General features: G+C 31.7%; 3 protein-coding genes across 3 annotated transcripts; 2 read left to right on the forward strand and 1 right to left on the reverse strand.

Annotated features, from left to right (window-relative positions):
* Window positions 1–4,077: 4,077 nt before the first annotated feature.
* On the forward strand, window positions 4,078–5,431 carry HELRODRAFT_177544 (hypothetical protein; the record flags this gene model as incomplete). The annotated part of the gene is made up of 3 exons (XM_009025721.1): window positions 4,078–4,199; window positions 4,324–4,805; window positions 4,959–5,431. 3 exons carry the CDS (start codon window positions 4,078–4,080, stop codon window positions 5,429–5,431), a joined length of 1,077 nt encoding a protein of 358 aa, XP_009023969.1.
* A 1,294-nt stretch (window positions 5,432–6,725) lies between these two features.
* On the forward strand, window positions 6,726–6,935 carry HELRODRAFT_153304 (hypothetical protein; the record flags this gene model as incomplete). The annotated part of the gene is made up of 1 exon (XM_009025722.1): window positions 6,726–6,935. A coding segment is annotated over one exon (210 nt), but the record flags the coding sequence as incomplete, so codon positions are not given.
* An 11,042-nt stretch (window positions 6,936–17,977) lies between these two features.
* HELRODRAFT_146310 (hypothetical protein) lies at window positions 17,978–18,223 on the reverse strand (the record flags this gene model as incomplete). Its single annotated transcript, XM_009025723.1, has 1 exon — window positions 17,978–18,223. A coding segment is annotated over one exon (246 nt), but the record flags the coding sequence as incomplete, so codon positions are not given.
* Between the last annotated feature and the right edge of the window lie 6,514 nt (window positions 18,224–24,737).

Raw genomic sequence — 24,737 nt, forward strand, 5'->3', positions numbered from 1 at the left:
TTTTGACACCATTGAATAATAAACAAATTAAAATTTTTCATAAGTACACTAAATCTATGGCGAACCACTCACTAATTTTCTTCAAACCTCTCACAAAGCCTTCCTATCCCAGTAATTTTTTTTGTTCTCCACTACACCTCCGTACAGTTCACCCTTCGTTATGAGGGTATATCCTTTCATCAGACCATATAGTTTCATAAGGGGTGGTAAGTTGGATGTATGACTCAAGCTCTGTGTTAACAGAAAGCCATCTGTTTTGTTAAATGATTGGTCTGACGAGATTCGTTCGTTGTATTCAAGGACTTGATGATATGCCTTTTACCTTATGAGATTTAAAAAAAGGTTGAAGATCAAATACTTTTGTGCACCTGCTTCAGAGGTTTCAATGAAAAACACACATCGTATATGGATACCCCTGAAATGCGTGCATCAGGCACAATCAATTAGCTTATAAAGCGCTATTTTCGCGGTGTTCAACAGCGCTGCTCAATGAATTTTGCAAACAGATGGGTCTTGAGATCCGCTCTGAATTTCTTAAGTGATGGAGAAGTAGTCAGAGAAATAGGTAGAGAGTTCCAGAGAAAAGGACCAGAAAAAGCAAAAGAATGTTTAACGCTAGTTAAGAAGAAATAATAACAAGAAGATGATCGTAAACCGGGGCGTTTAGGTTCAATTAATATATATAATAAGTATTTAGGGAATAATTTAGATTTTGATGTTTTATAGGTAGCCAGTGCAAGAGAATAAGATATGGTGGTATATAAGAAAAGAAAAGGGACACACGAACGACTAGACGAGCAGCAGAGTTAAAAGCTTTACTTAAAGGATAAAGTGTAGAATCAGGAAGACCATAGTAGAGCGAGTTACAATAATCAATCCTAAATAAGACTAACGAAGTAACAAGAAGGAGAAAAGAAAAAACAAGAAAAGGCAAGATCGTCAAGAAAAGGCAAATGATTTTTTCATTCTACGTAGATGAAAGTGAGAACTTCTAGCAACACTATTAATCTGAGAAGAAAGAGACATACTAGAATCAAAGATAAAGCTTAGACTACGAAACTTGTGAGAAACATCAAGAGTTTTCGAATCAGGTAAGATAATAGGAAGAATAGTAATTGAGTATTTAGATTTATTATTGCATATGATATTATATTATTATTGCCTTTAACCAATTATGCTATCATACCGCCCCCCCATATCTTTATCTCTATTATAAAAAAAAATTAATCATATTTTTTAAACATAAAAGCAAACATTAAAGTAAATCAAAGTATTCGTTCTAAACTAAATCATATTTTTTAAACATCAGCAAACATGAAAGTTAATCAAAGTATTCGTTCTAAATTTTAACATGTTTAAAATTGATTTTCTTTTATGTAGAGAGGAAAAAATGTTGGCATTGTTAGTATTTATTATTAGTTAGTATTGTTCAGGTGACTGATGTTTTTGGTCCACATGTCTTTCCAGACTCCATTTTGTATTGTACTTTTCTAAACATAAATGGCAAGGAAATGTCAAATGTTGAGGCTCATGCATCGAAGTTGAACCTTGTTCATGGGGCAGAGTTGCTGAATGCTGTTGGGATTGCTGTTGCTGCATCAGTTGAAATTTAATCTGGTTAAGTCCTTTTAAATTTTCAACATCTTTTTCCATTTTACGCCTATTTTGTAAACCATTTCACCAACTTTTGAAGCACTCTGCCTAATTTGTTTTAGACTTTTTGATTCATTTTGTCTTGTATCTAATATTTAAACCAAATTTAAAATTATTTAACCTGGTAGTTAAGACCAAATTTGAAACGTAACTGTGCTAAATTATCATAATTTTATTTTTGTATAAATTTTATTCAAATATAGAAAAATATCTCATCAAATATTATGAAAACAGAAATAAATAATTAAAAACCATTATTTAACCTGTAAAAATTGTAAGTGCAAAACTGAATGCTATTGAACGGACGATATAAAATTGAAAATAGACGATATTCAAAAACTACGAAAACGAATCGAAAAAATATATATAGAAATGTTTCTACAATTAATCTGCTGGATGTTTAGGTGGAAAGACAGTAGAGATGCCAGGTATGTACCACACTGACGAATATGATCTCGGTGGTTCTGCAGTCGGGCTTGTTGAGCAAACCAACCTGTTGCCACCGACACTGTTTACCAGCCAGATCACAGAAGATGATGTCCTCATTGGTTTGCCATCATTGGATCTTCACAGTTATGGCTTTGAGTCATGTCAAATGACCAAGAAAATAATTTAAAATCATATTCAAATTTTTTAAGACCTGAAAATCAATTGATAAATTCAGTTTGCAAATCTTGAATATGATCTGAATATTTTGTACAATCAGGATCTGCAATGTTTTTCTTATTTCTTTCATATTATTTTTCTGTGCACATTTCACGCGCATACGTGAGGAGATTAAAGAAAAATATGACTTTTTTTTATGTAGTATTAACACTAAACATATAAAAGGCTATATTTGTTGATAAACTTCTTATATTTACAAACGTAAATTATTTGATCGGTTATTAAGGGCAGGATCTGGTCGGATGCTATTTTTAGTTGTTTTTTTTCGAAAGGTGTCAAGTTTTAAAGCAAATACATTAGCATAGGAGTTAGGTAACTTCTATGCAGTGTAAGTGTGAGCTGTCGAGGTCGGGGAGTCCACTTAACCTAAAATTACCAAAAAACATAAACACAATTTTTTTAACATTTTCACTAAATTAATGTTTCAAAATAGTGAAATTTCAAATAAGAAGCGTGAATAAAATAAATAAACCAAATTATATACAAATTTAAACGTTTAAAAAATTATTAAAATTAAAAGCTAAAATTAAATCTAATTTCATTAAAATGAATTATAGTATGAACAAAAACACTAAAACTATATGCCTAAAGCTACATGCTTTCACTATTCTATTTACACAATTTAAGCGTACAAAATTATGAAAATTTTTTAAGAAAAATGTATCTCCTTTGCAATAATTTATTTAAATACTCGTTTTTAAAAATTAATTAAGAAAATGAATTCATCAAATAAAATATTTTTGTGTGTGTGAACATTTAATTACAATTATTACAACCCAGAATAAACAGTGAAACTAATGGAAAGAAATAGAAATTCGCGCTATCCCACCTGGAGTTAGCAGTTAGTGTTAGGTCGATTAAATTTTGTAGAAACAGTTTCACAGAAACTATGGAGTAACATTATAACATCTACACTTACAATTGGTGAATGTTAGACATTAAACGGTTTTTAATAAAATGCATGTCATATATTAAACGAAGACGAAACGGAACGAATTTGAATTTAATTAAAATGAATGATGAATGAAACTTTTTCCTATTGTTTTAACAATCTTGAAATTTATCTCCGAAGGCCACTTAAAATGGATTGGCGGACCGGGTTGTGGTCTGCTGGTCGCCAGTTGCACACCCCTGATTTAGACAATAAAAAAATAATTTTTCACTAACGTTACTTTGAATCAATTGCAAAACAATGTTCGATTTTATGTCAATGACAGAGAAATATTTATTATTGATGCTTATGAATATATCATTTTATCACTTCACAGTGGGGCAGATTCCAAAGCTGATGTTTAAATTAACATTCAAAGCAGTCTATCAGTCAGGTTCTGGGACGGAAATAATGTGGTCGTTCCGGAGGAGGCATCCAGTATAGCACCGTCAACAGCCTTATCTCAGTTTACTCCATCTTCGTCGTCGTCGTCATGGCAACCATCAACGTCGATGGATAGTGAATCTTCACCAGTTCTGAATAATGTTGAACAGTTTGATGTCACGAGGGTAACAGGACAAATACCCCCCGGACAAATACCCCAGAGCAAAAAACCCCCCCAAGCAAAATACCCCCGAAAAATTACCCCCCAAGCAAAATACCCCCCAAATTCAACGAGTTTACATAGAAATCGCTTTTAGTTTCATGGGCGGAGCCAAATATGCTCGTCTGTTTTGATTAAATTAATATTGAATATTTGAATTCAATTTTGCATCGCTTTAGTTTTATTTAAATTTTTATTCCGGATTAATAATTTTTTTAAAACAATGCTTCGAGATCAGAAATTTTTTTGTAAGTGCAAATGTTTGCAGCCCGGTTGTCGCAAGATCATTCGCCAAGGTAAGTGGAGTTTGCATTGCAGAAAAGATCATGGATATATGCATGCAAGGTTATTCTCTAAATCTAACTAAACTAAACTAGACAGATTTTAAAAAATAATTTGAAAGCGTCGTTTATTTGTGTTGTCTCCTTTCATTTAATTCTTAGCACCCATTCAAATATCTTTATTACAGAGGTGATGACATAAAAAAAGACATTGTTTCAGTAAAAGACATCTATGGTAAATGGAAACCACAAAGCTCAAGCCAAACTAATTCATCATCTACAAGTTTAATGCCAGCAGGCAGTAATAATGATATGAGAAAATCAGATGATAATATTGGTGATGTTGTTGCTAAAGAATATTTGCCAACAGAGGCAGCTGAATCCAACAGCAACGTTTGTGATTTGATTCAATCAAACAATTCCAACTTGAATGCTCATGGTTTAGTTGAAAAAAATATTGAAAATAAATTTAATTATTGTGAAAATCTAAACTTAGCTTTAGACAAAAATGATGCAGCTCAGTTTTGTAGACGAATATTGAAAAGGCATGAAATAACAACATGCCTGGCACTTGGTGTATATCAACCAAATGACTATTCCTATCCTGTTACTGATGGTCGCAGTTTCCAAAAAGAATGGTTTGAATGTGTAATGCCAGATGGCTCAAAATGTAAGAGACAATGGTTGTCTTACAGCAAACAAACTGACAAAATTTACTGTATTACACGTATTATGTTTTCCGGCCCAAAAGGTTCAGTTGTATAGACAACATCAGGTTTTAATAATTGGCATAATGGTTTGCGGGATATCATTCGTCATGAAGTAAGTGCAGAGCATCGCGAAGCTGATATTGCAAAAATAAATTGGAAAAGAGGATTGGCCGTAGATGTCTTCATCGAGAGAAATAGAAAAGATATAATTCAAGAATATAGAAAAGTTATGGTATGCATTTTAGATTGTGTTAAGTACCTAAGTGAAGAAAAGATAGCTTTTCGTGGAAAAACATCTAATAATGGAAAGTTTATAAATGTTTTTCGAACAATATCTAAACGGGATCCAAGTGCTGCTGCATATCTGATGAAAGTTGATGAATCACATAGATTAAGAAAGAAAATGGCTGTTAATTTTCTAAGTTCCAGCAATATTCGAGTTGTTTTGACAACAATGAAACGAATGATTGTTGAGAAAATTGTGTCAAATATTGCAGAACAACAAAAGGCATGTATTATTTTTAATAGCACACAAGATTTTAGTAAAAAGGAAGCAAATGTTCTTTTGCTGAGATATCTAGAATAAATAGTATGGGAGATTTGCATCCAGTTGAAAGATTGTTGGAAGTCTTTACTTGTGGAGAACATCGGGCAAGATACTCAAAGGAGAAGTTATTGATATTCTGACTAAATTGCATTTTAATATGTCATGGGTGATAGGTCAATGCTATGATGGTGCAGGTAACATGCGAGGTCGGTATGCTACTCTTATTCAAAAGGAGTGTGAAAAAGCAATTTATATTTGGTGCAATGCACACAGGTTAAATTTAGTGATGAATGGCGTTATGAAATGCTGTAATGAAATAAAAAATACGCTAGGACTGCTAGAAGATTTATATTCATTCATGAATGGTCATCGCAGAAATGCTGTATTCCAAAATTCTCAAAGTAATTGTCAGCATAAAATGCAATTAAAGCGTGTTCAAACCACTCGCTGGAACAGCACAGAATCTGCCGTAGAAACGGTGATAAAAAGATATTCAGAAATATTAACAAGTCTATCCGAGGTGGCTGAATCATCATTGAGTGACAGTGAAACAGTTACTGTTGCACTTGGACTTCGTAAAAGAATGAAAAACATCCGTGTGATAATTAGCATGAAAATTTTAAAATTGGTTTATAATATTATTAGTCTTGTCTGTATCCAAAGCAGTGCAGGATATATCAATTGACATGGCGTCTGCAACAGAACTGATAAAAGACTGCATTCATCAGTTTGACATCATAAGAAGAAATGCTGATTTGACGTGGAAAACAATATGCAGTGAATCGAAATCATTCGCAACAGCACATGGCATCAGCCCAGATTTTGATTTTGAAAGACGTCGTACAAAAAAAAAATGTTTGATGAACATTACAGCGACGAATGTTCAGTTGGAATAAATAAAATGAAAAATGAATGCTTTTTAATTGTTTTAGATGAGGTGAATCAACAAATGAAAAGTAGATTTGAGCAGCAAAATTTGGTTTTTTTAAAAGAACTTTCGCTATTTACTCCCAAAACACTTTTAAGCAACCGTTGTGTTAAGGCTAGTGAAATAGAAACTGTTTGTAACCAGTATAGTGTCAACGCAGAGGATGTTGCAAATGAACTGAACGAATTTAAAAAAGCATACACGTTGCTAAAAAATGACGAAAAGATGGAAAACCTGTCTGCAGGTTCAGGTTATGACTCTGGCATGGAAATATTTTCTGATAAATCAGATGAAGAAGATGACAATAACAATATGGCATATAAAGAAGCCCAAACGAATGATACTAATAATTGGAAAAATTGCAGTTTCATAAAACCACTTAATGTTCTTCATCAACTATCTGGTTACCGCAATTTGCTGATGCTATACAGAATATTTGCTTCTCCTGCTTTATCAAGTACCTCTGCAGAAAGAGCTTTAAGTAAGCTGAAAATTATAAAGAACCGCCTAAGGTCTACCATGGCAGATGATTATTTATCAGCATTAATGATAATAGCAGCAGAGAAAGATATTCTTCAAACATTCACTGATGATCAAATAATAACGCAAATTGCATTGTCAAGCCTGTCTTTAAAGTCTCAACTGTTTTATAATTAAATATTAATTAAATTTCGACAGAAGTTATATTTGTATATATCGCATTTTTTTTATTTTCATTGTTTATATATATATATATTATCAACAATTTATTTATAAAATTAAAATTTCTCGAAAGCGCTCTCTATTATAAATGAAATCAGTGAATGTCCATAAAGCACAAATCGATAAAGTATTTCTACGTCAAAATAAATATGTTTTTAAGTTCCTCTTGAAATCATCAAGCTTTAGTCCAGGCATTCTGAGCGATTGCGGAAGACTGTTCCATGCAATTGGTTCTGACACGGCAATATTGCCGTGTCAGGACCAATTGCAGTTTGTAGTTTAGTAGTTGTCACTGCCAGTAAATTGGCATAGTGTGATCTCAATTTTACACCTGTTGAAGAAGCTGGTTTTTTTTAATTTTATTTACTAGATATATTGGTAACAACCCGTTCATAGCCTTATACATAGTCACACAAATCTTATAGTTGATACTTTTTTTCACTGTTTTTCAATGTAGGTCTCTTAAAATGGGTGTCGCATGGTCATACTTTCTACGTCCAACAGTTATTTTTGCAGCTCTATTCCAAAAGATTCTATTACTTCATATACTTCAGCAGTGTACAGAACAAACAGGATATGTGAGCCTTGTGGTACACCAGATGACATTGCTTCAATACCAGATAATTTGTTCCCGAAAAAAACCTGCTGAGTTCTGTATATATATATATATTTATATATGATCTAGGCATACACTACACATTCACTAATGTACGCACGTGTGAGTTAAAGAAGAAGATAAGCACGTGCGTGCAAGCAAAAGAGCTAAAAAGAAATTTTATTTAAAATGTAGGTATATATGCAAACATGTGGTCGACACATACACATATTCACACATGTGGTCAATAGAAATTTTATATAGTACATAGTATGTGTGTCTGTGTATATTCATTAACATGTATAAAATTGTTTTAATTGTTATAACTATAAATTATAACGTTGCTTTAATACTTTTGAGAGCTTTTAAATTTTTATTCAGTTTCGTACTAAATCCGCATTCTTAATATTTGCTTTTTTTTGAAAAAATTTTTGTTGTTTTTTGAATGGGAGGGAACGGGAGAGAAAACGGGGAAATGAGTATAAAAAATGGAAAATGGATTTCTTGGGAACGTTGTCGTAAATGGAAATTCGGGAGCGAATCGGCAATGACAGACAAAATTGGAGGGAATTAAGAACAAATTTCAATTGCCGCTCTCTAATATGAACTTCTCACAATCCGTATTCATTTGATAAAGGAGGTTTTTTTGTTTAAAGTTTAGTCAGTGCTGTTCATCGTATGAACACATGAAACTAACTTCATAGTTCAATCAATCAATCAATTAGCTTATAAAGCGCTATTACCGCGATGTTCAATAGCGCTCCTCAATGAATTTTGAAAACAGATGGGTCTTGAGATCCGCTCTGAACTTCGCAAGTGATGGAGAAGTAGTCAGAGAAGAAGGTAGAGAGTTCCAGAGAAAAGGACCAGAAAAAGCAAAAGCAGATTTGGCAAAAGAGTGTTTAACACGAGTTAAGAAAAAGCGAGAAGAAGAAGACGATTGTAAACCGGGGCGTTTAGGCTCATTTAATATATCTGATAAATACTTAGGAAATAATTTAGATTGAGACTTATACATGAACACGCAAATTTAAAAAATTATTCTTTATTTTATAGGTAGCCAGTGCAAGAGAACAAGATATGGAGATATATGAGAAAAGAAAGGGGCACGAGCAACTAGACGAGCAGCAGAGTTAAAAGCTTTACTTAAAGGGTATAGTTTAATATCATGAAGACCATAGAAGAGCGAGTTACAATAATCAATCCTAGATAAGACTAACGAAGTAACAAGAAGGAGAAGAGTAAGATCATCAAGAAAAGGCGAAAGTTTTTTTATTCTACGTAGATGAAAGTAAGAGCTTCTAGCAACACTATTAATCTGAGAAGAGAGAGACATAGTAGAATCAAAGATAAAACCTAGACTACGAAACTTATGAGAGACATCAAGAGTTTTAGAATCAGGTAAGATAATAGGAGGAATATTAATAGAGTGTTTAGATTTATTAAAACAAATTAATTCAAACTTAGAAGGATTAAGTTTAAGACACATAGTGTCAGACCAAGCAATAATTGAAGAAAGACATAGAGATAAATTATGAAGAACACTATTGATATTAGATGGAGGAAAAGAAGTATAAATTTAAGAATCGTCAGTATATAGTTGACTAGAGAAAGAAAAGTTATTAATAATACGAGGTAGTTCAGAAGTATAGAGTATAAATAGAAGAGGGCCAAGGATAGAACCCTGAGGTACCCCGAAAGTAAGAGTAGAGGAGTTAGAAGTAGAATTATTGAAAACAACAGAAGAAAAACGATTACAGAGATAAGAAGAAAACCAAGATAGACAAGAATCAGTAATATTAAAAGAATGATGCAGCAGTCTCAAGAGAATAGTATGGTCAACAGTATCAAAAGCCAAGGAAAAGTCAAGAGCAAGAAGAAGAGTAAGATTACTATTGTCACTAGAGAGGAGGATATCATTGTGTATCAGTTGATTCTTTTCTACATTTTACTTACATTACATTTACCTACATTACTGTATAATTTTTATTATATATATGGTTCCATGCAGATCAGCGGATAGTTGATATAAATGGCTTAAAGTTTTTCAATCAGCATTTTTTATTTACTAAACATTTATCACCATAGATAAAGCAATTAATTTCTGCAGTTTCTTTATCCATGTTTATCAATAATTGCGGCTTGTAGTTTCAATCAAAAGTACCCTTTCCTTTTCTCGCTCGTTTTCATTGATGGCCACGTAGTTTTCAGTTTTGAAGATTTTCAGTCGGCGGAGGACAATTTTGAAGGGTATTTCTACTATTTTATATATATACTTTGTTTTAATTCTTGCTAAAAAGAAACAAGTGATTTTCTGCAAGTAAGAATAATATAGATCGTGATTTGTTTTTTTTACTGGTTTTATCATAACCAGTGGTTGGTAAAAAATTATAAAATTACGATGTGCACAAAATTTATCAAAGTTTTCTCTGCATCGTGCACACAATTCAAAACATTTTCAGTATTGTGAGCATTATGCACAATTTTTTTAAAGTCAATTTTCAATTATTATTAGTTAGCAGTTAGGATAATTACTCTCTGTGCATGAAAGATGAAACTAATGAAAACAATGCAGTTATAAATTTCTAATTGGTAATCCCGGAGATGGCAAAGTGGTTTTGGCAAAACTTTACAATGCAAACGAAATTCACGAAATTTACGGAATTCGAGATAATAAGCAGGAGTGAGAGTGTAAATATGTATAAAAGTGAATTGATATTAAGAATATTAATTATTTGATTTAAATTAGTTGTTTAAATTATTTATTATTATTTAAATAAATTAATATTAATTATTCATGATTTAAAGTGAAATACTGAAAATAATTTTTAAATAAAGTAAATTAAAACATCTTTTTAACACTAACAGTCATCAATTATTTAATAACTTTGTAATGTTAAAATCGTAATTTTGGTATGCTTTTAATCAAACTTTTAAAGAGAAAGTTTTTACATGGTAGGCATTAGAGTAAACTCGCATGTTTGTATGGTTATGTGCAGTTGACATTAAAATAAACTTTCTTTAGTTTCTCGAAATGGACTTCCTTGTTTTGCCAAGAATAGCATCTACAATACAGCGCAATACCGCTTTCTAATGCAACTCTTCTTGTTGGATCTGATCTTGGAGTTCTGCATCAATACTTCCATTTACTAAACAAGATTCTAATGTTTTCCAAGAGCAAAAGCAAAGTTTGTTGTTAGATGAATTTTCATGTTCAGGCAACTTTTCATTAAGTTTTTTCCAATTGGTAAGTCCTTTTTCTTTAGCTAAAGAAGACATTTGATTTGAAGCTAAGTGTGGAAACAGTCTGCAGGGAATACAATAGAGAGCTTTATTACTTTCACTATAGGCTAACCATGATCTTTTCATTTTTTCTCCATTTTTGAGAACTTTATAAAACCAGTCTTTGGTTAAATTGCATCCTTCTCGGCTACTATTACTCAAATTTTGTTCAGTTAAATTTTCAAATCTCATTTTTGTTATGAAACATCTTTCTGAATCAGAAAAACTTTGTGGCCATGAACCAGGATCACTGAAATCAAAAGGGATTTTAGATGTCTTTTGAAGACTAGTTGTGGGGTCTTGTTGAGGTAATAATTCTTCTACAGTTTCATTTGTTGGATTGAAGTTGAACCAAAATACTTTCTCCTTGGTCTCTTCTTTAGCTTCCATGTCATCTAAATACGAAATATTTAAAAAAATTATTTTATTCAAAAGGATGCATAATTAATACACATTGTGCATAATGTTCCATTATTCAATTAATAAAATTTGAAATAATAAAAATATTTACCTGATTTTTCTTTTGAGCCCTCTTTATCACTATTCACTATAATACTAACATAAACATTAGATTTGTTGAATAACGTTTCTAATTTTGGCGTTAGTGACAGCACATCGCTTTCTTTTTTTCGTTTTTCTTTAGCAATTCTTTTGTATTCAGCTCCGCTAAGTTTTTTCTGCCATCCATTTTTATTTTCTAACATGAAAACGACTAAACTAACCTACTATACTATACGATATTTTTCGCGGCGTGATTTTAAATCAAATAAGGGAAAGATTACAAATAAGATAAAGATTCTGCTCATAATATTTGCGTTTATATTTTAATCTTTACATAGAAAAAAACAAACCAAAAAAAATTTAAAAAAAAATTAAAAATGAGTAATATAAAAAAATCAAATTTACTTTGATCCATCATCCATATTATATATAACAAATGCGAATAAATTTTTCAAATTTTTAAAAAATGTCTAAAATTTGCCGTGCCCGGGGTGCTTGCCCCCTTTGCCCACCCTAGTTCCGGGCCTGCAACAACCTGTTCAGTCTGAGCCATTGCCTCCCGTTCATCCTTCATGACCAGATCTGCAACTGTCAACGCATTAACCCATAAAAAGAAATTACGCACTACAAAATAAACAAACTCGAGATAAAGCGCCAAATCAAATGTCTCGAAAGTTGCAATATAGATTTTTGAAAGACGAAAATTTAAATATTCTAAAAATTTCATTTTTGTTTCATAAAATAATATAATAGTAATTTAAATACTATATTTTTAAAAACATTTTTTAGAAATTGTTATAATTTGAATTTAAATTTTACAGTTTTATTATATAATCAATTTTAAATAAGCCAATCAATTTTGAAAAGTTATGTCCTAACATTACATTTTTGAAATAAAAAATTCTAATTCATTTTATATATTTGTCTAAAACAATAATTAATAAAAAAAGTTAAACATAAAGAACAATTTGTTTATTTAGCGTTATTAATATAAATTCACTCTAATTCATTTATTTAGTGTTATTAACATAAATTCACTTTTACACCTATTAAAGTAGTATTCAATACCCTACGTCACTGTCTCGATTTTTTGTTTGCATTGAGACACTAATGTAAAGTTTTGTCATAAACTAAATATAGTTTGCTTGCTTGTTGGTTAGTGACCGTATAATATACACTAATGAACAAAATTGCGGAAACACATAGCAATTTTCTTTAACTTTTATAAAAAACAATTTTATGAAGCCAAAAAATACTTTATTTATATTTTTAATTATTTAATTTATTAATCTCAACTTATTAATTAAATATTTGTATTAATTACATATAATTTTGATAGTTAATTTAGATTTTTGAAATTTTTTGGTTAAAATGTTGTTTTTCTTAGAATGGAGTTGGATATCCTTTTGACTTGATTACAGCCTGACACTTACTTGGCATGCTGTCTATTAGTTTCTGCAGGTCTGTAGGAGATATTAGATGGAACCAAGAGTCAATAACAGCTGCAATAAATTCTGTTTTATTTGGTCTCTTTCTAGCCACCAACCTCTTCAACCGGGCCCATAGGTTTTCAATTGGGTTGAGATCTGGACTGTTTCCAGGTCAATCCAATACCTTCACTTTGTTTTCTTCAAACCATTTTTCGCATTTCTTGGCTGTGTGACATGGGGCGCCATCATGTTGAAAAATAAATGGCTTTCCCTTCCCAAAAATATCATGGGCTGAGGCGTAGCCTAACGTAAGTACAAGCCTGAGTGCTCATTATGCAAATTTCATTTATGAGGCAAACGCATTTTGTTTACATATATGTAGTAACGTAAATAAACAAGCCTTGTAAAGTGTTTAAAAATTTTATTAAACATCTAATCATGAAACGTTAACATTTTTCTGACATTTTTATGCTTAGTGTTTGTATCATTTTTCATTTTACAAAAATTATTTAACAAACAATTAGTAGCACTATACAAAATTCTATTACATATATCAATTTCAGCATGACCATTATCACAGTCTGGCCAATAACTAAATTCATGATCATCTAAAATTGAATTTGTTATTTTGATAGCCATCATTCTCTGTCTTTGTTCCTCTAAATATATTCCAAAAGTATCCACTTGTTAATTTCTTTACTACACAATAATTATAGGTTACTAAATCAATAATAGCTTTCAAACCACCCCTGTCCACATTAGCAATGACAGAAAATGAAGGGTCCACATCTTCCATTGATCTATCCAATGACATCAAGTCTTTACATAATGGACACCAATTAAGCTTTTTCAGAGCTATATGTAGACAATATCCAGCAACGTATACAATAATTGGTTTTTCATCTTCCAAGTCAAAATCATTTTCATCAAGCTGTAAATTTTCATATTTTGATGGATCCAGGAAATTATCATTGACATCTTTACTGGATTCATCTTTAATAGTCTTTAGACAGCCAATTAATTTATTTTTCAAAACACTGGAGATTCTTAATTTTTTTTCTGACTCAAAGATTTGTCTAAGTGATACATTATAATTAGTTCCAGACAATTGTCTGTATAGACCAAACCTAGACTCTAAAGCATCCGTTTGGAATTTCCCCAACAAAACATATTTTAAATTAAATTCGGTACAACAGTATTTACTTGCCTCTATTAGAGCAGTAGTGGTGTGACGTAAGGCAAAAAAGGTTTCTCTCGTTAAACAGCCAGAGGTAGTTTTCATCTGTTTCCAACTGTCCAACCAAAATAAAAATTTTGTCAGGTAATTTATGCCACTATCATCTATAGAAGAATTGATAGGATTTCTATAATCATCTCGCTTTATAATTCCTGCATTTGGAGTTTTTACATTAACAATTCTCCACCACCTCAAAATTATTTCAATGAAATGGGAAGTTTCTAAATAGTTAGGAAGATTTTGTTTGGGTCCTAATTCCTTCAGAGCTTGAATAACAAAATCTGAAAATACACGTAAAACAAGTTTCACATTTTGTTTTTCTATGCTGTTCGGCCATAATGATTTGACCGTTAAACCATATCTATGTTTCAACAAGTTTCCAGATTCTATTGTCTGTAATTCTGTAATTGTTTTGAAGGATGCAACCATAGAAACACTAGGATCATCAAATTTAGGAAAAAAGAAGGAGACAGTGTCATTTTTTGGTTAATCCAGTTGTTTCTGATACATTTAAAAATGTGAACTGGATCTATTATATAAAATAATGGTCTGGTGTTGTCAGATGGATGAGGATAATTAATATTTACATTTGGTGGATTGGAAAACATTGACATCGCTTTCTTATTGATAGCATTATTATCTGTTATTATGCTAATAACTTTAAAACCAATTTTTTCTAAACCAATAAGAATTTTTTTACATATACTAAACAATATATCAGCCGATGGAGAATTAACAGGGAAGATATGAACAACATCTTTATAAGGAGACAATAAACTGTTAAGCATAAAAACTTGAGCAGTTGTTGCCAAATTATTTGAAGATCCACTTTGTCCCACAATATTACCACCCTTATAATCTAAATATGGTTTAAGATAAATTTCATCAACCATTAGCATTACCTTTTTGTCTTTCTCATTTAAATATTTAAATTTTTTAGACATGTAATGCAGACACTCTTCTCCACCTTGTTCATATTCAGGTCCTAGTCTAAAAGAATTACAAACTTTTCTGATATTGGCTGGATGAGGCAAAATTAGGCAGCCAAAGTTTCTAACATATTTGTAACCTTTAGGTGATATTAAATGGAAAATACAGGAAAATATAAAAGTGTCATTGTGGTAACGACGTCGTTCTTTATTGTCTGATATCAATTCCAGTTGATTATAAAAAAATTGAAAAAAAACTTCATTATCTTGGTCATTATCTTTTACAATTTTTAACAATTCTTTTAGGTTTGACAAATTATCCTTTTTATTGTTGAAAAGACCATCTCTCTCTTTTTTTTCAACTTCATCCAAAATAGTCGTTATATCAAACATATAATTGACATTTATCGGAGACTCAATATCATTAATAAATTGTAAGCGAACACTTAAAAAACAATTTCAGTTCTAATTCCTTGTTTACCACGAGTAGATATACTATTTCTGTTGGTACATCATGTGATAAATTAAAAAATAAGATATCGCTGTCTCGACATACGACATTCCAAAATTTAGAAAGTTTAAGTTCCTTTACTTTGTCGCACAATTCAGAAAAACTATTTATTTTGTTTTTTGTTAAATATTGACTGTGCTCCATCAGACTTTTTGTAATTGCATTGTCAATATTCAAACTTTCCATTCGCTGCCTCTTTATCCGGCGATACCCTGAGAGTTACTGATGTGCTGTAGTAGTCTGGGCATCCAGGAAATATTGAAGGAACTGAATCTTTTTTTAATCTTGGCCTCTCGAGAGAAGTCAAAATCATTTTTCCAGATTTAGCATCAAATGAAGATTTTTTAGTAATGATGGCCTCAGCTGGAAAGTGCTTTTCACATACCTTAGAAAAAAAAATATAATTATTATTTGTAATTAAATTATTAATAAAATTAATAAATTTCAATAAACATTTCAAATAACATAGCTATGTAATGTATTATAATTTTGTAACAATGTAAGGAATTTAGTTAAAATCTGAAATCCTGGTCATGCACTTTATTCAATAGATCATGATTACTCGTGAATGCAAAGTAGGTTTCCAATCTTTTCTCGGAATTGCAGATATCCATTTTTGAAACATGTGTTCATCTTTAGGAAAACGAAAGGAATGTACTCTTTTTTTGGGCGACCAATCATGTTTTTTGATAGCACTCATAATAATTTCGCCTTAAAAGTTAAATAAATTTATATTTTTATTCAAAAATTTATTAACCCATTAACGCCCAAATTAATTTTTTTTTCAAAACAAACAAAACAACAAAATTTACATATTATTATAGTTCAAATTTACTAAAAAAATTGTTCAAAATTTATTTGAAGATAGTTTGTTCAAAAAAAGGTGATCTATAAATAGATCGCTGGGCAGATGAGTAACCTAAATTTAAAAAAATTTTTTTTAATTTTTTCTATGATATTTCAAGAAGCAATCCGTACAAAGTGTGACGTTGCATTTAGTGCAATAGGTTAAAGGACGACTTTTGCAAGTAGGATATTGGCATCGTCTTTGGTTAGTTCGTTTATCCAGAAAATGACCTTTTAGCAATAAAATATATTTGTTACAAAAAATTGAGAAAAAATTACCAGGCAGTATATGGCGTTGCACTATTGGCATAAGCGTTGCTGCGTCCCTTTGTGGCACCTCCACAAGAAACACTTCTTTTTGTATCTTTGTCGAAGCCTCCAAACACCCACCTTTGCGTAAAGGGCCTTGCGTGACCGTTTCTCGTTCGTGTGGCACACGAGACCAGAGATTCATCAATCTTGACTACGTGTCCTGGCCCACCCATTCTCACTGGGTTATCTCTAACCAGTGTTGTTAAAATACTCACATATTGAGTATTTAAATACTTTGCAAATACTTGGTCAAAATTCAGTATTTAAATAGTATTTAAATATCAAATACTGCTACAGGTATTTAAATACTGGCTACAAGTATTTAAAAATTATTTTAAATACCATGCAGTTTTCATTTGATACTAAAATTTGGGCGTTAATAAAAAAAGGATCACGAATTAACAAATTTTTTATTTTTATTATTTTATATACACCCACATCACATTTTTGTAAATCTCATAAATGTTTCCATTTAAAATGAAAAAAGACATTAATTCATAAAATTCACCAATAATGTTGGTTAACTTTAAGGAACAGTAATGTCTCAAACAGATCATCAGATAAACGATTATGCTGTTTAGTTAGAATAAGAGCACCTGAACTATATAGACGTTCAACTGGGGCACTTGAAGGCAATGCTGTGTTATATCTAATGAAAAGTTGTTTAATCTTTTAATGTTTGTCTAATATTTTTAAATCTTTATCATTAAGATATTGAAAATGTTGATGCGATTGTTCTGTGGATAATTCATCATCAAAGTCAAAGAACGTTACGTTTCTGTTTTACTGTCATTGATCCTGCTTTTATAACTGTTCTAAAAATTGCAGGCATTTTGCCCTGAGTTTTAAATCATCTATCCACAGCAGTTTAAAGCGAGGATGAGTCACTGAAGCAAGTAAAAATTCTTTATCACTAAGATAAATACCAAAATAAATACGTGGAATAAGGTTAGGTTTCCAACGAGGATTTTCGTTTTTGTCTTTATTGAATGGGTGATCAATATTCAGGGTTTCAGCTAGCTCAAAAGCTAGACAACCTACATCATAAAGAGTGACTTTATAAAGACTTCTTTCCATATATATTGTATATGGTTAGGAAGCATAGGCGTAGCCAGGAATTTTTTTCGGGGGGGTTATGAAAAAAGTAAAAAAAAAAACAAACCGTAAATTTTTATTTTATTCAAATGTTATTATATACTTTCGGCGCAATATACATATGTGAGTGCGTGTGTGTGTAAATCAACGTTAAATCTGCTTTTTCAATTTGAAAATTAAATTCAATTTATAACAAAATTTTTCGTTTTTTCATTGCAAATATATCAACAATATGCTTGGTATCTAAATTAACATTATAATGAATGTTCATTAGAGCCAGGACATTCAATCGGTTTTCTGACGTTGTGTTTCTAAGATAGGTTTTCAGTCTTCTTAAACTTGAGAATGTTCTTTCAGGAGTAGCGGTAGAAACGGGCAAAGTTGCCAAAATATGTAGCAATGTGTAGATGTTTGGGTATAAAATTTTATCGCACAGATCCAAACATTCCAAAGCAGATTTAGGTTTGGTGAAGGTAAAGCTAGCTTTCCATACCTGATATTCAGATAAAATTAAATGTTTATTTGTTTCCGGCTGCAATGATGAATATAATTTAATCAACTCATCCAGACATGTTTCTGACATTGTGTCTAAATTTTGAGGTAATAAGCTTGTCAGTTCCATTATAGATTTTCTATGTTTTTCAAACCTTTCATTTAACTGTGTGATTGTATGGTCTAAGAAAGGAATAAAAAAATTGATTCTGTAATATGAAATAACATCCTCTGCATTAGCGTTAGAGCGATGCATTTGTTTACCAACAATGCGTGGCATCTTCAGATTACCTCAATTATCTTCTAGCAATTTTTTTGCTTCATCACAAAGAATGGTAAACTCGTTATCAGCATTGTTTCTTAACATGCCTAAAACTCTTAAAATATTTTCGACATGTAAGCATGCCTTAGCAAGGTCTGTGTCAGTTGCTTGTAATTGCTTAGAAAGTGGCAATATGTACCCCATGATTTTTTCCAACACTATTAAGCATAGGGGAGAGTGGAGATGCTTGAGACACTTTCCGTCCAAACGTAAACAAAATGTTATGCCCTTCATCATTAAACACTTTTTTAGCATTTCAGTTAGAGCTGGGTCTAATGAATAAGATTTTATAACCTCATGCAACATTGTGAGTCATTCTAGACGACAGTTTCAAAAGTTTTACAGGTACCTAAATTATAAAGTCTTTTAATGCAGTGTTGTAATACTTTTTAAATGGACCGTAAACAGTACGATCAAGAGGTTGTAGTTTGTGGCTACAATGAGGAGGGAAACTGAGCATAACTATTCCGTTGTTCTTGGCATAATCGATCGCTTCTATAGACAAGTGTGATTCATGGTTATCCAAGAGAAGGAGCACAGGTGTCTGAATGGAACATCTTACCTTGAAAAACAATTATTGATTTGAATTTACCTTAAAATATGTAATTTGAATAACAAATCATTATTTCTAAACAAATTTATAATTAAAAACTCACATGATGAACAAAATGTTTCAGATACATGAAGAAGCTTTCTGAAGTCATCCATCCACTAGGATGACTAGTTCCTATGCAGCCAGCAGGTCCAAAATTTATAAAATGACTTTTGAAATGAACCCTCGGAAATATGAACATCGGAACATATTAACCAATGGCATTAATAGCACAACAAACTGTAACCAGTTTGCCTCGATCCTCACTACCCGTAATTGCTCCAACTTGCTTTTGTCCTTTTGGTGATAAAACTTTTATCGCACCTTGAACTGTTGTGCAACCAGTTTCATCGATGTTATAAATATTATTCGGTAGAAAATTATGACGAGCCTTTACGTCTTCTAGATTTTAAAAAAAGCAGCAACATTTGTTTTATAAAAACAAGACGCTCTTCCCATTGACGTTGTTTCTGGTTTTCGAATTGAAATTTGCGTGTTTCGTTTCAAGAAACCATCAAACCAATCCTTCCCGGCTATCTGTCCTGAATGCCAATTATCTGGAGTATTGTTCTTATTTTTAATAGCCATTTGATATGCCAGTTTTCTCATTTCCATTGCCGTCAGACCATAATACATCTTACATGATGTAATTAAATAATTACAAAAAATCAATTCTTCTTCTAATGTGAAAACTCTCCGATTTCCCCAAAAACCAATCAATCATAGGTGAATTTTCATTATTTGCAAATCTCTTAACATATCGGGATAATGTAGTTTTGTCTATCTCAAACTGTTTGGCCACTTTTCTCAACCCTTCTCCATTTTTTACCATTAGAACAGCTTTGCGTACAATTTCCATACTATACTTCCCTCTTTCTGTTTTTCGAATATGAGTTCGTGGCATGTCTTCCAAAATAAATATAATAAATTAAATAATGCTAATAAAAATAAATAAAAAAAACAAATAATTTATGTTTTATTCAATTAATTTATCAGATAAATTAATACAAACCAACCTAAATTTATATTTACTGATTATATAACTAAAAGGTAAAGAGTTATAATGAACACATAATAATTAATTATTCAGGGTTGATTGAGATGTCTCATTCAACCCTTTAAATGATTGTCTCAACCATCCCCAACTGAGGTTTAGGTTATAAAAGTTCTATTAACTTTTTTATTGTCATTGTTTAAGTGACAATATTATACGAGAAGAATCGCTAAATAAACAAACTGTATTTAAAAACGAAAAAATGTGATCACCTAAATTTTACTTTCGAGGTCCAAAAACAGTTTTTTCAGTCCGGAAACTAAATACGTGCATGAAATTTGATCCGNTTTTAGATAAACATAAATGACATGATATTCGACAAAGATAAACTAAAAGAGTACCCTTAAAGCGCATAATTTTCTTATTATTGACCTGTCCCATCCAACCCTTTGTCTCAACCATCCCCACTCTCCCCTACAACAAAATTAGAAGTACGGAGAGTATTCATGAGTTGGACTGCTTGATGAGAGGTTTCTTTATTGTGATGATTTTGTAGTTCATTAAGAGCAGCCATTATCGCTGGATAAATTTCCTTAAAACGTATGACGGCTTCATGTTTGTGTACCCATCTTGTTTCACACATAGCAAGTTAACTTTTTTGGTGGTTTGCTGGTAATGTCAAAACTTTGCATATATTATCTTTTAATACAGCAGTTCGCTGAGGAGAATACTTGAAAAAATTACCAACTGCTTGTACAATACCTACACAGTTTCGGATTTCTGACCGTGAGCATGAATCAGCAATGGCAAGGTTAAGAGAATGTGCACTGCAGTGTACATATAAAGCATGTTTGCATTCCTTTTGTTTGCATAATCTTGTCCAACCATGTGAGAAAGCTCCAGACCATTACTTTTAATATTATTAAGAATAACATTAGCTAATCCAATCCCAGTGACATCGGTAACTGGTATATATCCAAGAAACATTTTCTTGATATTGTGGTGCTTGGCATCACCAGAATCAACAACATAACGCAGACAAAATGACATTTGCTCAACATTTGCAATATCGGTAGTTTCATCTGCTAAAACGGCAAAAAAATTAGCTTTTTTAACTTCCTTGATTATCACTTCTTGGATAGCCGCACCACAAATCTCTATAATTTCATTTTGAATTTGCGGACTTGTATAAAGAGCATTATTTGAAGCATTTAATAAATGTTCAGATAAGATTTTATCTCCAGATTCAGCACCATATTTTAATATGGCACGAAAGTTGCCCTCATTAAGTAATGATTCTTCTGGTTCTGAAGAAGTCTGTATTCTTCCTGAGTCAGATTTTCCCCTCAATGGTATGCCTTGTTTTCCACATAAAATGATTGCTTTCACTATTGATGTCAGTTTGCTTTTATTCTCTTCTTGTTGCCGTTTTCTTTCTGAATTTATTTGATCAACTACGGATAAAGTTTTTAAAGACATCACTTTAAAAAAATTGTTTGCTAGTTCAGAATTTCTCTTATGATAAGAGGTTTGTGAGTGTGCTTTAAAAATTTCAAGTGCATCTTTCCACTTGCAAAAAGGTTCGGATATAAGTTTACCTACATGCTGATGACTTCCTTTTCCTTCAAACGATCTACCCATAATGACGCAAATTCTGCAAAATGCTCCAGTATTTACTTCTGAATATGTAATCCAAGGAAATCGATTTATCCAGCTAAGTTGAAATTTCAAATTTCGTTTGGTAGAAGCTGGAAATTTATAATATTTAGATGGCACCCAAGGTTCTTTTAAAATTTGAATTTTAAGAGAATCGTCCATATCTTTATTACAATACAAACCAATGTCTAATTTAGCTACAATTACGTGGGGCTCATCTTTAAAATCAGAAACAGGTTCTGCTTCTATAACAGACTTTGATGGTGAAATATGATCTGTCGCTACAGTTGATGTTGAAGGTATTTCAATAGTAGTAGCTACTCGATCACACCATTTTTTCCAGTATATCATGTTGCTCCCAAAGTTATCGCCTTTTCTTTTTTTGTTTTCTTCCATGTTTCTTGAACAATAATAATAATTATTGCATAAATTAATATAGAAAAGTGAGAAAATATGAGTTTTATTAAATTTTGTAACTTCGATCTAGCTGTTCAAATTTTAAAATGCTTAATGGGGCTGTCCGTAAAGTAACAACAACACACGTTTAGACGACATTTTCCCCGAGATCGGGGGTTGCCGTTTGGCTACCTATGATGAAACCGAAATACCCCTCGACGCCATCCACATCTGTCACTCGCCTCAGTATCACGCAACCCCGCTTCACCCTCTTCTGCCGGATACTGAGGGCCATTGTTATTTCCGTCATCATAAGTATTATTTTTTGGCTAGTTTTTACGCAGGACGCCCTTCCTTACGCAACCACAGTTATAAGCGGTGGGCCTAGCCTTTGATGATCCAACATCACTCACAAGGCAGTGAGGGTCAGTTTAATGTCATAGTCAGGACATAGTTTAATGTCATAACCAGGACATAGTTTAATGTCATAACCAGGACATTCCGTCCGTAAAGTAAAAGGAGGAAATCCCATTGGAAGAAAAATAATTATTTGTGACTTAAAAAAATCGTGGCTACGCGGTTATTCTTCGAATAATCTCAATTTAATCTAAAATAAAATTTATTTGAGATTACATTGAAAACACCGATTAAAATGATATTTCTTACTTCACTTTGCGATTTTACAGAAAAAACGTGACATTCTTTCTTCACAGACAGTTCCAATTAAAAATATTTTATCAAACACATTATAAAAATATTTCTTATGGTTATTTTAAAGACAAATTTATGAATTGAAAAAGTAAGTTAAAAACGATTTAAACTACCTGCGAATCAATAAAAATTGAATTTTGATCGAATCAGATATATTTATTTCGTCACTACGCAACACAACCGTCATCAAAAAGAAACACCGGAACTACAAACAACGATCTACTCATTAATTTTTTTATTACCAAAGACAAAAGTTAACTATTACTAATATTTGACAAATATCGTGAACGAATCGTTAAAAATTTGCAGTTTTAATTTTCATGGTAATTTTTAATTTATTGCAAAATACACTTTTTTTCGTAATTTCGGGGGGGTTTGAACCCCAAACCCCCCCCCCTGGCTACGCCTATGTTAGGAAGTTCAAGTTCAGTTGAATCAGAAAGAGTCATGGCAAGGATTTTAGAGTTAGTGATTGAGTGTTTTTTTTTATCTCTGTCGACGTAATGTTCGCGCTGGAATACCAAGTTCTTGTCTTACACGAATCAGAGATTTTCCATTTGCAATAGCTTGCAAACCGGTTGCAAGCAACTCTTCTCCATATTTTCTTCGTTCGGATAAGTAAAAACCGAGAAAATCCATCAAAACTCATCTCGACTCTGCAAAAAAATAAAATATCAAAATTAACTAAGTTCGGTATGTTGTCTAGCAATCTGAAAAAATATTCTAACGCTAAATTATGAACTTTTATGTTCACTGCAGCCCGATCGACCACCATTCGTTATAATTTTGATTTTGAATCTTGTCTTGGCATAAATTTCAGCAGTTGTCCGAAAAAGTCCATATACAACTACAAATTTTTTAGCTTAGCAGCAGTACCTCTAGAATGATCACATAATTTTGTTGTCCTGGGAAAAAACATAGATGCACTTTAATTATGTGCTTATCTACCACCGTGGTTGCATCCTGACCTTCCTAACATCTCTCCTATCTGACAAAATGATTATTTTGCGTTTATGTTTTTTTGACCAAATTTCAACAACTCGAAACTTTAGTTTCAATTTTATTTAACATTGAAACGTCATTTTTGGAGCCTACGATGTAAAACCATTAAAAAAAGTTAATAGATATGAAATATAAAATGAAATATTAGATTTATAATTATTTATGCGTATATTTTAAACATGTGCATCTTCTTTAGGGGAGACGGGGGCCGAATGGACCGCTTTTTTTTGTCGCTCACTAAATATTTTTTCTTTGCTCAACAAAATCAGCTATCGCTATTTTAATAACTGATCTTGATTTGTCATTATCTTGCACAGTTGACGGTATTTTTTTAATATTTCCAAATAACGTAATTTTTTTATAATTTAATTTTTAAGGTGGGTTGTTCCAATTTTTTTGGTGGTCCATTCGGTACAATAGCGGTGTACTGGATGGACCGGGTAAAGTACCAAATGGACCATTAAAGAATAGCAACAAATTCATGGAAATAAACACATTTGAAGTATTTTTAATTGAAACAAAAATTGAAATAATAAGATTATTCATGTATGCAAAATTCGCAAATGTAATCAACTGCACTAGAAACACTCGTGCAGAGCTCGTGAGCCCACTTGGCACAATTTCTGCAACGAAACCACATTTCGTTGTCTCGGCCAGCCTCACCACACATGACGCATATGTCCTTCTCAGCATATAATTGTCTTTTAATTTTATTTTTTTTTGTTACTCTGTTGCTCTCTTCGGATATTTGATTTTTTTTATTTTGTTGCAATTTCCTTTTGTTCATGATGGGACGTTTTTTTATCTCTTCA

This window comes from Helobdella robusta (assembly GCF_000326865.2).
Source record: "Helobdella robusta unplaced genomic scaffold HELROscaffold_43, whole genome shotgun sequence".
NCBI lineage: Eukaryota > Metazoa > Annelida > Clitellata > Rhynchobdellida > Glossiphoniidae > Helobdella > Helobdella robusta.